We start from the raw sequence: 14,420 nt of genomic DNA, 5'->3' as shown, positions 1-14,420 counted from the left end.
TTCATTCACAATGGTCGAGAAGTGTGAAGATCTTCTGCAGGATTTTGAAAAATGTTTCAAAGGCAAAATGCGAAAGCCAAAAAAATTCCAAATCAGCAAAGCGTTCGTTTTGCATGCCCCGAATTGGATTAAAAGCTGCCAAAATAAAGGATGTAAAAAATCTCTTCCAGTATTTAAGCGCTAAAGGAAAAGAATTTTTCGAATCATATTTTTTAAAAGTACAAATTCAGAATCCAGATGCCAAAGAAACTGAACAGAGTGACGAAAATGACTAAAAGTAGTTTCTAATAAAATATTGTTTGATTAATTTATTCTTGTTCAATAATATGCATAATATTATATGTTAAATGTTTAATAAATAAATTATTTTAATGATAATATCTGGAGTTACTGTTGTGCATTTGTTTTGGTAAGATTGACTTGACCTTCACGTCGTTCGCTGCAGCGCATACGTAGCCGGCCAGGCACTTTTTTGGGCAGCGTCAAGATTACGGCTTGGATTTTAAAACATTCATGATTTTTGAACTATTATTCCGATTGATCTAAAACATTCCAGAAAACTTATTTGAACCATCATGAACAACTTTCTCACTGAAAGCTTTCCGTAGCTTAAAATTCGTTCGCTAAACGAGGCACTTGAAGGTTAAAATTCATAATTTTTGCATTGCCTCAAAAAAAAATTAATAACTTTTTTGTTTATTACAATATTCTCGTTTTTCTTTCTTAGATAGTTTCAGAAGACGTAAACGCGTACTTTGTATTGGGAAAATCGGGTAATGATGAAAATTAGCGAAATTAGCGCGAGTTGAAGTGATAAATGATTAGAATTTTTAGTTTTCAAAAAATCCACTTTTTACCAGTTATCTCAAAAACTACAAAAGCTATAAATTTTTGCATGAGGAAAAAAGATGCGCCTTGAAATTCTCTACAAGTATCAGTCTTTAAAATTGAAATTAGAAAGATTTTTAAAATTTACACTCAGGACAATACTTCTCAGGCTGAATCCGGCCGTGTCCCCTTTTGGTCGTCAGCGGTTCAATTTAATATTAAATTTTGAAGGATTTGATACATCTTAGGATATTTTACTAGACTCCAAGGAATTTTAAATTAATTTCAATAATTTAGTATGAGATTTTAAAGGTTTTTAAATATTTTAGGGTATTTTTAAAATTGCAAGGAATTTTCCAGAGCTGCTTTTTTAAACATTCAGTTTTCTTTTGGTTGGTGATTTATCAATTTAGTGGAAAAAAATTTTTCTGAAAATTTAACTATTTTGTAGAATTTTTTTTTTGATTTTTTTTAAAGATTAATTTCTTTAAACTACAAGAAAATTAATCTTTTTTGTCGAAAATTTAACTATGATTGAACATTAATTTTTGCATAGAAAATTAGATTTGGTTGAAAATAAATTTCTTTTGTGCAAAGTTCATGTATTTGATTAAAAATGCCTTTTTTCGTATACAATTCAGCTTTTTGAATAAAAATTTAAGTTTTTGTTTAAAAATTTTAATATCTTGTTTAGAACAAATTTAACCAATTTTTTTGCAAAAAACTAATTGTTTTAGTTGAAAGTTGAACTATTTCTATTAAATTTAGTCAACTATTAATTAGAATTAATGTTATATTTTATAATTATAATATTAAAATTAATAATATATATAATAGGAATAATATCCATACTATATACACCTGGAAAACATAAACTCAAATTCGACAGATGTTGAAGTCTTCCGAAGCTTTCAAATCGGCAATCATCGTACAGCAGAAAACCGAAGTCGAATCGTGCATTTTCGGCTTACACACGAACTCACAGTGGAAATCATGCACCTTCTGTTTTGAGGCTCCCAAACGGTAGGTATGGCGGTGGTAAATTTCATCCACGATCTGGCAGCTCTGTGCTCGAGCCGGCCGCCGGAGGAGTCGCGCGAAGGCGCGTTGGCAGTGTGGCCTGTGGGACGTCGGTAAGGTGGTGGTATCGGTGGGTGGGGGAAGCGAGAGCGGCATCACCGCACACGACACTAGTCGGGAAGGTACAGTGTATGTCAGCGATTTCCAAACTAGTGCCGCCGGCCGATGAGGCTGCCGCCGGCAGGGGGATGTCAACCCGGGCCGGGCAGCTAGGCAGGTTCCGAGACAGGCTTCCCGCTGCGAGCAGAAGGCTACTTTCCTCGACTTTCGGGTACCTACCACGAATGACCCTTTCATTGTTATGAACTTGCAATAACTGAAATTATAAAGACTTAGCTCAATTAAATTTTAATTGGCTGAATGAATTTCGTGATATAATTTAAAGAAAATGAAAACAAAGTTTTTGAAAATCGGTTAATATCCGAACTAATAAATGAAATATTTACAAATCTTGTGATTGCAACAAGAGTGCGATAACTCTTGAAGTTATTATCCGATCTTCTTCTACCTTTTTTAACGTTTATTTGATAATCTAACAAAGTTAACGGAACTTAATAAAATTCTATTGGCTAATATTTAACCACCTTTTCATTTTTTTCAACCAGCTCTAATTCTCTAACAACGAAAAGGTCAGCGAAGCAAGCAACCGAGCACGAACGACTAGCGTCCAGTTTCTCATTTGGGTTCCAGTATTGTGAAAAAATTTGAGGGTGGGGCCCCTGCCGCTCTCCAGAAAGTGCATAAAAAGTTTGGGAATCGCTGGTGTATGTGATGCAAACGAATCTTCACATGTATAAGTAGTTTCTATTATATAACGGGATATACGTTTTTGAGTACAATAAGCGAGCGCTCATAACATTTTGTATGTCAGCCTTTTCTAAAGAATAGTAATTTTTACTCTTTTAAATAAAACAAAAATTTCCACGCAGAAATCAGCATCTGTTTGGCCGTTCACGAGAAAAATGTTGGCCATGTTATAACATTTATTGTGGCCGACTTGGGATAATGGACCTACACTAAGAAGTAAAAAATCGAATAAAGAAAACTGGTAAGCGGAAAATTCCAATTCATGAATATTTTGCCTATCTTAGACCAATACTACAATGGTACAAAGGTCACTTTTTTGTCTCGGCACTCTTTTTTGTGTGCCTGTGTAATTATTATATGCCCTAATAGAGCACCTAAAAACAAGCTCGTGCACCATTTTCCTAAAACCATCCACCCTCAGAACATCGAGGAAGCATTAAAAACTTTCAACTGCAAAAACTTGATGTTTTTACTGCTATACTGTATCGGTACAATAGGAGAAGTTCAAGAAGGCAGCAACATCGAACATTTCATGTAGATATAACTGACTACTGTTTGGTCCTAAGGAAAAATAAACAGAAGCTATTTAGGCGCTGCGTGGATCCAATTAGAGGAAGAAAGAGCAAACAATACTCCTATAATGGAGCCTGCTAGCATCACTGACTCAGACGATTCCGCGGTTTTAAAAAGTGCAAATAACTGAAAGTCCCCAAGTCCGGACGTGGCGCATCTATCATACACTAAAAATCCATTTGAATTTCGACCAATAGCATGTCTTCCAACAATTTATGAGTACCTTACAGCTTTAATTTCAAATACTGTATGTGCTCACTGCGGCGAGAATGATATTCTTACAGAAGAACAAAAGCATTTAAAAACTTGCGAGGCAGTAAAGGTCGGGTAACCATAGGGTTCCACGAGGTATTCATTGACTGCAATCAAACGTTTTCTTTTTCATCACATGACCATTCGCTTGAATTCTTAAAAACTTACAAAAGCTGCCCACGCCGCGCCGAGGGGCTTTGCACTGAGTATTTAGAAACTCTAAAGGTATTCAGCATACGCTAGTTAAGAAAAGCTTAATGTCCGAAGCGACTGATGTCACCTTAAACGCTCTCAGCCGTTGTGTATCGGTGTAGCGGTGGTAAAAAACGAATTCTGAACCCTACACCTAATGTTGTGCCTACTACAACTTCGCTGCTAGAGATTTCAAACATCGTAATAATCAATCCGTAACATTTTTAACTCATCATGCACTTAACTTAGTCCGTGGTTTATGACGAAAAAACTAGGATATAAAGCCGAGGAAAAGTTTCAATAAAACAAAAATTAATAACACAATAATTATAAAATCAAAAAGAATATCAGATGGCAAATTTCCATAACCAAGTTTTAAAAAACAAAGGTATGCAAACAAAAATCAATAATCCCCGTGGGTTAAATCCAAGTGTTACTGAACAATGAGCCTAGGAAAAATTGCTACAAGAAAATACAAATAAAGGGAAAAAATCGAAATTTTTTGATTTTTGTAATAACATAAAGATTTAAAAATACACATCTTTGCCCACACATATCTCTTCAAAGATAAATGAAAGTTTTTCCTAAAGAAAAAAAAATTTCTAGTAATTTTCGGTACTTTATGTTAATTTATCGGTAATTTATTATAATTTATCAATTTTTGGCATTTCATCACTTCGTGGTGGTGCAATCACTACTTAAAATCACTAATTTAAACAAAACTTCAAAGCGATGGTGAGTTTACCACTCCCGAAAACTGCGTATAAAGACTTTTTAAGGCAGTTGCGAAGATTAGCCATATAAAGTGCCACTTCACGAAACGAAGAAAGGTGCCAAAAAACGACTTTTGTCGGCCTATGCCGGAAACCCCCCATATAAAACCCAACGGCACAATACCTGAAGCAGCTACAAATCTTCCACAAGGAGAAATTCGAACTCGGTGCGTAGTCCCAAGATAAGTATCGACAGTTGCAAGAATTTGACCCTTTAGGTCCAAAATAACTAGATCATTCACTTTACTGCAAGTTACAATGTAACGACCCGTGCATGCAATATCCATCCCTACGACATCTTCTACATGGTACTGAAATTGTAATCAATGTTGCATTAATTTTTTTGAAGTTTTTAAAATAAAAAAGTATCTTCCAAAGTAAATATGGATATTTTTAAGTTTTTAATTCCTTTTAATATTTCAGTTTAATTTAACTAATAATAATTATTATTAGTAGTACATATTTCCATTCATGTATATACATGAATGGAAATATGTACTGCTTAGAATTAAAAACGTATAGTAAAACAAATACCATTTAATAGGGTTGATGTGAAAAAATCATTCTTAAGTGATAATAAATTTTAAAAATCATGTATGTGTTATACTCTTGAAGTATAAATTATAATAAAAAGTGTGAAAGTTTTGTTTACTACTGGACAATTTCATTAAAAATGACGAAGAGGTCCCTTAAGTCATATATGACTTGAGAGACGCTCAATTTTTAGCAAAACATACACACTTTTTATTACTACATCTCTGGCCTTGATAAATAACACGTATTACTACATAAAAATAATAATTTCTATAAAATTAAAGAATATTTTCATACGAAATATCTTTAAAAATATTTACCTTTGGAAACTCTAAAGATTTCGTAGCTGAAGCAAGGGTTCCATCTGATTTTTTTGAAATTTTGTAAACTTCGATTGCATTTCCTAATGCCTTATGAATCAAAAACGCTTTTCCATCTGGAGACCAACGTACTAATGTTGCGTGATCGTATTCGATATTTACCCGCAAAGATCTTTTATCCTTCGATGAAAGATCTTTTGTACACCAGAGCTGTACTGTTCTATCTGAAAAAGAAAAGTTTTTTATTTAATCCAACTACAGGTAATTTTTAGATAAGCATTAGAATAAAAAAAATCTATTAATCAAAACCTACCCGGTAACAAGCGTTGAATTAGGAAAAATTAAGATTTTGTATTCCTACGAATACACGATTTTTCCTCCGTCTAAAAATCCCCCAACGGGAACAGAAAAAGTTCAAATCCTATTCCTCTCAATCGACTTAGTAAAATTTAACGAAAGCATTTATTTAACCTATTTTTCATTATTAAATCTTTTTATAACTTATAAATTCGAAAAATATTCAAATTTATATTTATTCATATTTTGATAATTTTTTTAAACGTCTTTAAAAATGCAACAAGGAAATCTATGCAAATGTGTGAATTTAAATAATTTTAACGCTAGAGAGGCAGAGTTTAATTGGTGAAAATTAAAATTTCAGAATTTACATACCGTATGAACGAATTAAAACAACTTATTACACATATTTTATGAACTTATTAGAAGGAATTAAATAAAATCAAAATATGACCACTTCTGAGGAATAAAAAATATCTCTGTGAGGTGCGTTACCGGTACGATTAGAAGGAATTAAATATATTGAAAACACGTTCTCTTTGGGAGAATAGAAGACTGTGTGGCGGTCGCTGTGGAAATAGAAGTGAATAAGTTTAGGAGCTATCTTATTCTTATTGTGGCATTGTAGGCAGATGGAAAAATTGCGCATTCAAAATAATAGAATAATCTTCACTTTTGTGCTGAAATCTGAAAATATTAATCTTTCTCTATTCTACGCTTATTACCGGGTAATTTCATTCTCATTGTAAGATTTTAAATAAAACTGCAATAATAAAATAACTGTTGTTACATTTAAAAGAATTTATACCATAAAATATGCGGTAATGTCTCAGGGATTTCCCGGTTAATTAACTTTTCAAGTTCAGATTTAAACATAAGGAACTAAGCCATTTATAATTTGAAGACTTCCAAGAATAATTCAGAAATGTGCAGATTTGAAGCTTTGGAAATTATACAATCTCCAAATTAATTTTTTTTTATTTATACAATTATCAATATCCCTAGTTAAACTCGGGTTTAATTATCTCTCATATCTCGGACATCTTACAATCTGTTCAAGATTTTTTTCGTTTTTCCCACATAGACTGCAACTAATGTCGACATTCCGCTTATTTTCTGAATTCCTATCGTGTTAGTAGTCTGAATTCTCTTCTTATGTTCTTTTTACACTTATTGTATCCCTCATAGTATATTGAACTCTACATTTTCCCAGTATGACTGTATTTCGAGGTCTATTCTCATATTTTAAGCTCCACCTATATTGTTTTTCATCTCCTCCTTTCTTAATCTGTGCTAAATCAAATTTAAATTTGCGCTGCCCCCAACCTGCCTAATCGTGTTCTCTTCTATTTCGACATCCCTCGTAGTTCTTTTGTTAATAATCAAAATTTTTAACACAAATTTTCCTCCATATCCATGATTTCTAATACAGCAGACCCTCCGTTTAGGATCCCGCGATTTAGGAACTCCTAGAACAGCTTGCATACTCAGTTTCTCAGCTCTCTAAGTCGAGGGAAGGATGTCAATCATGCCTCACCACCAGTTGCGGAGCGATAAAAGGGGGCATTAAACTTAGTGGATAAGTGTATCAGCTGTCAGCACCTGCGTCAATTTTTCTTTAGTGTTTAGCGAGGTATCTCGATTTGAGTTGTGTTTCGATTTATAAAAATGCCGAAGGAAAAAAAGAGACAGCATTTGTCGTTCAAAGAGAAATCTGAGCTTGCAGGTCAAGTGAAGAACTTTTTCGCTGCAGGACTAGATAGCATCAAAATCTGGTTTTGCATATTCATGCCCGCATATTCCTCTCTTATTTAAAGTCGCGGTAGCTGGTGTTAGGACGCACTATATAGAGGGGCTATTCATTTCGAAGTCCGTTGAAGTCAACGTAACATTATTTTAGCAATGTCGTGTGACTTCAACCATACTTTCGTGACTTCGTTAGAATCTAGTTCTTGAATTCGTTAGTTGTTGACTTTCATTAAATTCAAGCAATGACTGTCGACTTCGTGCTGACTTCATCCTGACTTCATGACTCGGTTTGACTCGGTGCGTACTGTGCACTGCAGGGTCATGACGTCCCTTGCGACTATGTGTATGCCACTAAATCCCGATGTCTATCGAGTTAGCTCAATAATTTTAGACAATTGCAACAATATCCTACTTGTATTTTGCTGCTAATTATTTGTGTCAAAATAATTTTTTCATTCTTTTTTTATTATTAAGGATTAAATGTCTCGATGACTTGAAATCAAATTAGCAACGCAACAATGTCAATAATAACGATATCAAAGAACTAAATGGTTGAGAATTGGTTGCTTTAAAGCCGACAATTAGTTAAACAAAAAATTTGCCGCATTTTTTTATAAACAATTTTCAGGTTTCTTTATATAAGTGTCTTATCATCTTGATATAAAGTTAGTGAAACATAAAATATTACTGATGGGATAACTTTGCATTGTTTGAAATTTATTTGGCTAACTTGAGAGACATTTATTAAAATGTCATTATATTTTTTTGATACTTTAAAACCATGATTCAGAAATAAAATAGTCGTGTTCAACACATATTCAGATATGCAGAAAAAAAGTGCACATCATCGAAATTTAGCGGTCTAGATTTTCATGCATTTTTTGTAAGAAATAGAATTTTATGGATTTTTTAATATATTGTATGAATTAGGTAATTTTTTGAAACATAACAAAAGAACTATGACAAGATAATTAAATAGTCTTGTTTAACACATATTTCGGTATGCAAAAAGAATTTTACATTATTGAAACTTATGATGTTGAAATTTTTCTGACTTTTAGTTTAAGAAATAAAATGTAATGGATGTTTTGCTAATGTTTACTCAATTAGTAATTTTGTTGATATACTCAACTGAAAAGCAATAATAATTTTATATAACGGTCTCGTTTAACACATTTTTTGAAATCCAGTAGAATGAATGACGCCTGAAAAAAACCTCGGATACTAATGCACCCAAGTGGGGAATTTCAAACGCATAATTCGTAAAACTCTTTACTTGGGGTGATTGCTACAGATATTTATCAGCAAACTGAGTCGGAGCAGTGTTGCGGAACGAGTGTCTTATTTAAATGAATAGCACGATAATTCTAGATCAATCTAAAAATTCTATAACCCCTTCTCGCCATTCCTGTCTTCCTTGTAATATCCTTGTTGATGTCGCGGTAGGGCTTCAGCTGTCCTCTCATGACTTTGACGGCAATGTTGGCGGTAGCATTGCTACTGAGAGGGTTTCCCATGCCAAATAGGCTGATCATGAAGAGGAGAGGGACTAAGTAGAACACCAAACCCCATCAATGAAAAATTGAGAATATATTAAAGATTTTGAAACGCTTTTCGCTTCCCAAGGATCGTCGGGGCGCTCCTGGAGCCACAGCTGGGGGCCACAGCATGCGGGTCGGTGGCGATGGTGAGCTGCGAGATGGCCAGACAGATCTCACTAATCAAACAGCTGGCCAGAAAAAACATCTGCGACAAACGGTAAGTAGTGGAACATCAACTGTGCCTGCTGAGGATGCCTTGGCTAGCGCTAGCTATTTGCAGCCAACCATCTCGACAGAAATACCGTGGGAGAGCATCAATTGGAATACCACAATGAAAGAGGAATCGGTGCGTCTCTATTACGAAAGTGTGAAGTTTGAAACGAAAATGGAAAAAGATACAATTTAAGAACAAAATTTGCTGCAAAATATCCTAATATACAAAAAGTCGCACTAAGAAATCTTATCGCTAAGGTGAAGGACATCAGGAGTAATATGCATGTTACAGAAGACCATAAATGGAGATTAAACAGGTTGATTTGGCGTGGAAAAACGACGCCAATGAACATTAGTTAGAGAAAGTCGCGTCAAACGGTCAAGCAGGAGCAATTGATGTTCTTTCTCAACCTATTGATGATCCAACACCACTACATCCTCCAGAGGCGGATGACCTTATACAATCAGAGACAGAAGCAGAGGTTCAGTAACCAAAAAAGCGACGAAAATGGACATACCATGTGAACAGAGATGATATGCGCCTTTATTTTTTGGCAGAGAAATTTGGGCAAAGTGTGAGGAAAGAACATCATAGAATCTTCTTACTTAAATACCGAGAGCTAGCCACAAAAATAAATGAACAGAATCTGACAAATCAAAAACGCTTAATATCTGTAAACAGACTGCTTTCGGTTGTTGAAATAGCTGCTATCAAAATGGAAGTGCAACGGCAGCTTCCTATTGATGAGCTCGCCTTGGAAGATGTGGACAACGAAGACTTGATTGATGCTAAAGGCATAGGTGCTAGGGATAATGAATATCATGCACCGGATCCATTAGAATCACATCCGCACATTACTAACGATTGTGTGGATAGGAAAATCTCAGAAAAACTACAGCACCTGGAAAGGAATTTTGATCATGCTTTACTAGAGTACAGATATGTAGAACCAACACTAAGCACAAACTCAATATAAAAAAGGAAATAGAAACAGAAAGCTGATGAACCATGTTACTAAAATCATCCACCCTCGGCACATCGAGACATTAACACCAGCAATATTGGATGAAATTTTAGACTCTCAATGACAGAGACTTGATGTTCTTACTGCCAGACTGCGTCGGTACAAGAAAAGTAATGCACGAAGGCAACAAAATCAAAACTTTCAGACAAATGAAAGAAGGTTCCATCGTGAACTGAGAGTAAAGCCAAATAACCACCAAGGCACCGAAGTCCCTCAATTGGAAGATATGACTAACTACTGGTCGGGTGTTTAGGGAAAAATGAACAACGCAATTTGAACACATCGTGGTTCAAACTGGAGGGAGCAAGGGCAAGCAGTAGCCCTCAAATGCATCTGACAAACATCACAGCTTTGGATGTTTCGGCGGTCTTGAAAAGGGAAAGTAATTTCAAAGATCCAGGTCCGGACATGGTGCACAACTTCTGGTACAAGTACCTGACGAGTGTGCATCTTGCGTTGGCAAGGTGTTTTCAGAAGATCATTGAACACCCAGATCTGATGCCAGGTTTTATGCACCAAGGTACTACGTATATGATACCAAAAAAAACCAGACGCTCAAAATCCATCTGACTTTCGACCGATAGCCTGTCTTCCAACAATTTATAAATGTTTTACAGCTGTCATTGCAGATAAGGTATATTCTCATCGCGACGAGAATGAATATCTTACAGAAGAACAAAAAGAATGTTGTAAAAACTCACGAGGCTGTAAAGATCTAGTCACTATAGACGCTGTTGCCATGACTCCGGACTAGATAAATTTAGAACAGTGCATTTAATTAGAGGGGCATTCGGGACCGCAGATTTAGAGAAAGAGTTCGAAAATGACATCGAAGCAATGGCTACAGGCGAATCAAATAAATATCTGGGTATTCTGGAATCTAAGGGTATTCAACATACGATAGTTAAGACAAGCCTAACGGCTGCCTTCACTACAAGACTCAGATTAATTATGAAGAGTTTCCTCAACTCGGCAAACAAAATCAGGGCGATCAACACATATGCCATCCCTGTCCTCACGTACTCCTTCGGGCACACAAAATGGTCTAAGACCGAGTTTGAAAAGTTAAACAGAATTGTTCGCGTAGAAATGACGAAGCACCGAATGCACCACAGAAATTCAGCGATTGAAAGGGTAGTTCCACTACGATATTTAGGGGGTAGGAACGTTGTAGATGTCAAAAAACTGTGTGATTCACAAGTTTTACAGTTTCGAGATTATTTTAACAGCAAACGAAATGTTGCGCTTTACAGTACCATCTGTCAAGCGGATCTTGAATACACGCCCTTAAATTTGTCCTCAGATGGGGCCTTGAATAACAGGGCAGAAACCATAGAGGAATTAGAAATACAAAAGAGGCAGAAAGTCATCAATGACGAGCACCGCAACACGTTAGATCAAAATGAAGTGGATATTGAGACATCTAATATTTATCTAAGAAAGGGTGTTGTATATCCAGAGACGGAAGGGTTCGTCATTGCAATACAGGACAAGCTTGTTAGCATCAGGAATTATCGCAAACACGTGTTACGTCAAGACGTGGTTGACCGGTGCCGATTATGTGGAGATACCATAGAATCCATCGAGCACATTATTGATGGCTGTCGCATAATTGCCTCTTAAAAGAATGGATGCCCTTATATAGATACATTACAATGCCCGTTTTAGACATCGTGATACGAGAAAAAAAGGTGGAAGAGTCTACATCATCGACATTGCTTGTTCACTTAACCGAAATTTGCAGTCAACCTATACAACCAAGATCCACAAGTATAGCGAGTTAAGGGCATGTGATACTTAGAAAATTGTCGATTTTACCAGTTTTAGGTTCCCCCGGCTTTTTTCTAGAATAATAAATATTTTGTCTTAAAAGTTTGGGAAATGATAGCGAACATGCTAACGGACGTCCCCACACACTTTTTTGTGAATTAATTCAAAACGTTTTAATTTAGAAGAATGTGATTAATTTGCACCAGAATGTTGGGCTTTTTTTGGGCTCTTAATATCCGCAAAAAAAAATTTTCCCCAAACAAACCCTTAACATCCAAAATCAACCACCTTCAAAAAATTGAAAATTTTCAGTAATTCATTAACGGGATATTTTTGGGCTTTTTTTGGGCTCCCAGAAAATACCCACTTCGATTTTTGGGCTCCAACCCTAATAGTAAAAAATTAACCCCATTGTAAAACGCAGATATAAAATTGTCAAAAAATAACTTTTATTAGATTTTAGAGCTTGAATAATGTCTTTGATTTTTGGGCTTCTCGAAAATACATGCTACGATTTTTGGGCTTCAACCCTTAACGTCAAAAATCAACCCACGTAGATACTACTTTGTCAAAAAATCAATTTTTCTAGAATTTTTCAATTTTAATAGAGTCTATGATTTTTAGGCTTCTCGAAAATATCCGATACGATTTTTGAGCTTCAACCCTTAACGTCAAAAATCAACCCCTCTTTACCACGTGAATACAATTTTGTCTGCAAATAAACTTTTGTAGGATTCTTTAATGGAAATAGAGTCTCTGATTTTTGGGCTCTCCGAAAATACACGCTACGATTTTTGGGCTTCAACCCTTAACGCCAAAAAATCCCTCTCTACCCAAAAATCGTAGCGGGTATTTTTAAGGAGACCAAAAACACAAGACTCTATTTCCAGCGTAAAATTCTGAAAAAGTTATTTTAAAAAAATTGTATCTACGTGGCAGAGAGGGGATGATTTTTGACGTTAAGGGTTGGAGCCCGAAGAAAGTAGTGGGTATTTTTGTGGAGCCCAAAAATCAGAGACTCTATTTCCATTGAAAAATTCAAGAAAAATGTATTTTTTTACAAAGTTGTATCTACGTGGTAGAGAGGGGTTGATTTTCGACGTTAAGGGTTGAAGCCCAAAAATCGTATCAGGTATTTTCGAGGAGCCCAAAAATCAGAGACTCCATTTCCATTAAAAAATTCTAGAAAAATTGATTTTTTAACAAAGTAGTATCAAAGTGGGCTGATTTTTGAAGTTAAGGGTTGAAGCCCAAAAATCGTAGCGTGTATTTTCGAGTACCTCAAAAATCAGAGACTCTATTTCCATTAAAAAAAACTACAAAAATTTAATTACAGACAAAGTTGTATTTACGTGGTAGAGAGGGGTTGATTTTTGACGTTAAGGGTTGAAGCCCAAAAATCGTATCGGGTATTTTCGAAGAGCCCAAAAATTAGAGACTCTATTTCCATTAAAAAATCCTACAAAAATTTATTTGCAGACAAAGTTGTATTTACGTGGTAGAGAGGGTTTGATTTTCGACGTTAAGGGTTGAAGCCCAAAATCGTATCAGGTATTTTCGAGGAGCCCAAAAATCAGAGACTCTATTTCCATTAAAAAATTCTAGAAAAATTGATTTTTTAACAAAGTAGTATCAAAGTGGGCTGATTTTTGAAGTTAAGGGTTGAAGCCCAAAAATCGTAGCGTGTATTTTCGAGTAGCTCAAAAATCAGAGACTCTATTTCCATTAAAAAAAACTACAAAAATTTAATTACAGACAAAGTTATATTTACGTGGTAGAGAGGGGTTGATTTTTGACGTTAAGGGTTGAAGCCCAAAAATCGTATCGGGTATTTTCGAAGAGCCCAAAAATTAGAGACTCTATTTCCATTAAAAAATCCTACAAAAATTTATTTGCAGACAAAGTTGTATTTACGTGGTAGAGAGGGTTTGATTTTCGACGTTAAGGGTTGAAGCCCAAAAATCGTATCGGATATTTTCGAGGAGCCCAAAAATCAGAGACTCTATTTCCATTAAAAAATTCTAGAAAAATTGATTTTTTAACAAAGTAGTATCAAAGTGGGCTGATTTTTGAAGTTAAGGGTTGAAGCCCAAAAATCGTAGCGTGTATTTTCGAGTAGCTCAAAAATCAGAGACTCTATTTCCATTAAAGAATCCTACAAAAATTTATTTGCAGACAAAGTTATATTTACGTGGTAGAGAGGGGTTGATTTTTGACGTAAAGGGTTAAAGCCCAAAAATCGTATCGGGTATTTTCGAGGAGCCCAAAAATCAGACTCTATTTCCATTTAAAAAAACTACAAAAATTTATTTGCAGACAAAGTTGTATTTACGTGGTAGAGAGGGTTTGATTTTTGACGTTAAGGGTTGAAGCCCAAAAATCGTATCGGATATTTTCGAGGAGCCCAAAAATAAGAGACTCTATTTCCATTAAAAAATTCTACAAAAATTAATTTGCAGACAAAGT

The 14,420-nt window shown here is 35.1% G+C and overlaps 1 protein-coding gene across 1 annotated transcript in view; it reads right to left on the bottom strand.

Moving 5' to 3' along the window:
- LOC117168407 (mRNA-capping enzyme) overlaps positions 1-14,420 on the bottom strand; it is a 149,424-nt gene that overhangs the window by 78,405 nt on the left and 56,599 nt on the right. Inside the window, exons 5-6 of the mRNA XM_033354039.1 lie at positions 5,360-5,583; positions 4,630-4,816 (exon numbers count right to left, since the gene is read on the bottom strand). Coding sequence (XP_033209930.1) covers positions 4,630-4,816; positions 5,360-5,583 — 411 coding nt within the window. The remainder of the gene's footprint in view (positions 1-4,629; positions 4,817-5,359; positions 5,584-14,420) is intronic.

The sequence above is a fragment of the Belonocnema kinseyi genome, chromosome 2 (genome assembly GCF_010883055.1).
Source record: "Belonocnema kinseyi isolate 2016_QV_RU_SX_M_011 chromosome 2, B_treatae_v1, whole genome shotgun sequence".
NCBI lineage: Eukaryota > Metazoa > Arthropoda > Insecta > Hymenoptera > Cynipidae > Belonocnema > Belonocnema kinseyi.
Note: the sequence above shows the minus strand (reverse complement) of the source record. Positions and strands in the feature narration are given on the sequence as shown.